General features: G+C 41.5%; 1 protein-coding gene across 1 annotated transcript; it reads right to left on the minus strand.

Annotated features, from left to right (window-relative positions):
* Positions 1-328: 328 nt before the first annotated feature.
* Positions 329-1,406, minus strand: LOC122079056 (thaumatin-like protein 1b). The gene is made up of 2 exons (XM_042645297.1): positions 1,316-1,406; positions 329-1,200 (listed from the first exon to the last, which is right to left on the minus strand). The coding sequence occupies exons 1-2, from the start codon at positions 1,371-1,373 to the stop codon at positions 524-526; spliced, it is 735 nt and encodes a 244-aa protein (XP_042501231.1). The 5' UTR covers positions 1,374-1,406; the 3' UTR covers positions 329-523.
* Between the last annotated feature and the right edge of the window lie 587 nt (positions 1,407-1,993).

Here is a 1,993-nt window from a genome sequence, read left to right on the forward strand (position 1 = left end):
AAAAAGTCAGTCAAGAGTCTATTCAACTCGCGGACCACAATGGTCAATCCCCAAATAAATTCAAGGAAAAACTACCCAAAATTAAATAAGATAATACAAAATTACCCGAGAAAATGTGCCTCACCCACCCACGTTTACTTTTTAACACTTTTATCCATGATTCCCCTCTACTTCATTCGATCTAAACCTACCAAGACCTTCCTAATGGTAAACAACCCCCGCCCCCCACCCCCCACCCCCCAACCCAAAAAAAAAAAAAAAAAAAGGAAAATTACCGGAGGAATCCATTGAGAAAGTGATAATAAACAAGTCATGCAATTTCCTCATGTATTTATAAACCCCCCAAACTTTTATTTATGAAAATGTAAGCTTACAATCTAATGGAGAGAATTGTACCTAATTACAAAGTACAGAACCCAAGTACAATCAATACAGAATAGATTTCTCTCTCTTATTCTTATGCTCTGCTTGGTTCTATATCTATGTATTTATTTTCTGGATCCGAGTGATGAAATCATTCATTTCAAGGGCAGAAGGTGATGAGGTAATTAGCACCGGTGCATGTGAATGTGCTTGTCTGATCATCATATGCATAGCTGTAGGCTTGAGGACACTGGTTCTTAAAGATTTTGGAGTAGTTGGTGGGTGGGCAAGTCTTAGACGTATTATAGGCACCAGTGCAACAATACTGAGCACTTCCAAATGCATCGCACGCACTTTTGCAAGCAATCGTACTTCCATCAGACCCCTTCACACTCAACACGGATGGGCAAACCGAGTTGATATTAGCTGAACATCCCACTGTTTGGCAACTACCAGTTCCACCTTGTGGAGTCACCGAGAGTGGCAAGTTAAATCCATCAACTAGGCTGATATCATAGTATTCCTGGTTTGAACTATTACTCCCTATAGTGAATTCTGCCAAGGTGGCAGGTGGAGTCGCTCCTGCCCCATTGCATGCAACTTTACCGGAGCCACAGTCTGCGGTTTGACATTTAAAAGTTCCAGTTGAAGATGAGCAATATGTTCGACCCCAGAACCTGCCGGACCATCCAGAAGAGGCATTTATTGAATTTGAAGCTCCAGAGGCCAATTCGAAACCAGTTGAAGAAAGTTGTGCACTGTTAGATCCCGCTAATGTCCCTGGCCAGACTGTATACCCACACTTGTTTTTGAACGTGAAGGTAACTGACAAGCCTCCTGCAAAGAAATAAATGTTAAAAACATTCTTAGCTAGCTTCAACCTTCAACAAGGATAATGGAGAAACCTAGGAGAAAATAAATAAAATAAAGATAGAAAACCACATGACCAAACCTGAGACAAGGGCCAAGAGGAGGGCGAAGAGAAGTGGGGTGTGTACTCTAGACTCCATTGCTGCTTGTATCGAAATGGGAACCTGATGGCTGTTACCCTTCCCCAACTCAAGGTGGGTATTTATAGGCCAAGGTGCGTAACCTCTTTGCTAAGCAAGAAGCCTTAGCAGCCACAGGTTTTCCAGATGTTCATATGTCCGGCAATCAAGGGAGGCTGACCAACTTCAATTTTCTTCTTAGGATAGGATCGTCTATGACTTTTCTTCTTTTATCTGTTAACCTCGTTAGGATAATACGAAGGTTCAAAGAAACACGTACCATGTATCTAGAATTTGGAAATCCTATCCAAACTCTAGATACTATTTACACGAGTACATAGAGGCAGGAGAGCAAACGAATTAAGGATATTGTGGTAATTAAGTAACAAATACCTCAACTACTTATTGACGTTTTTCCCTGTGCATTGCTAAGTAAAGAAAAATCTTGTTCAGGATTTTAACCTCCCAAAGAGAAAAAGATAAAAGTTTTCCTTCACCTCACAATGAATTCAAAGGGGCGGAACCCATGCAAACCCCTCTATCCCCCACCCGAAGGTCACTCGATGAACGGATCACCATGGTCTTAGGAGAATTTGGTCCAAGAGAAGGTGTCCACATTTATTCCATTGGACATAGGATGG

Source organism: Macadamia integrifolia, chromosome 5 (assembly GCF_013358625.1).
Source record: "Macadamia integrifolia cultivar HAES 741 chromosome 5, SCU_Mint_v3, whole genome shotgun sequence".
Classification (NCBI taxonomy): Eukaryota; Viridiplantae; Streptophyta; class Magnoliopsida; order Proteales; family Proteaceae; genus Macadamia; species Macadamia integrifolia.

What these genes read in the sequence shown, in the direction of transcription:
- LOC122079056 (XM_042645297.1), bottom strand. Translation starts at nt 1,373, where the DNA reads ATGGAGTCTAGAGTACACACCCCACTTCTCTTCGCCCTCCTCTTGGCC. An exon ending in CCTCTTGGCCCTTGTCTCAG is followed by an intron (nt 1,201 to 1,315) that starts GTTTGGTCATGT and finishes ATTTCTTTGCAG; the next exon opens with GAGGCTTGTCAGTTACCTTC.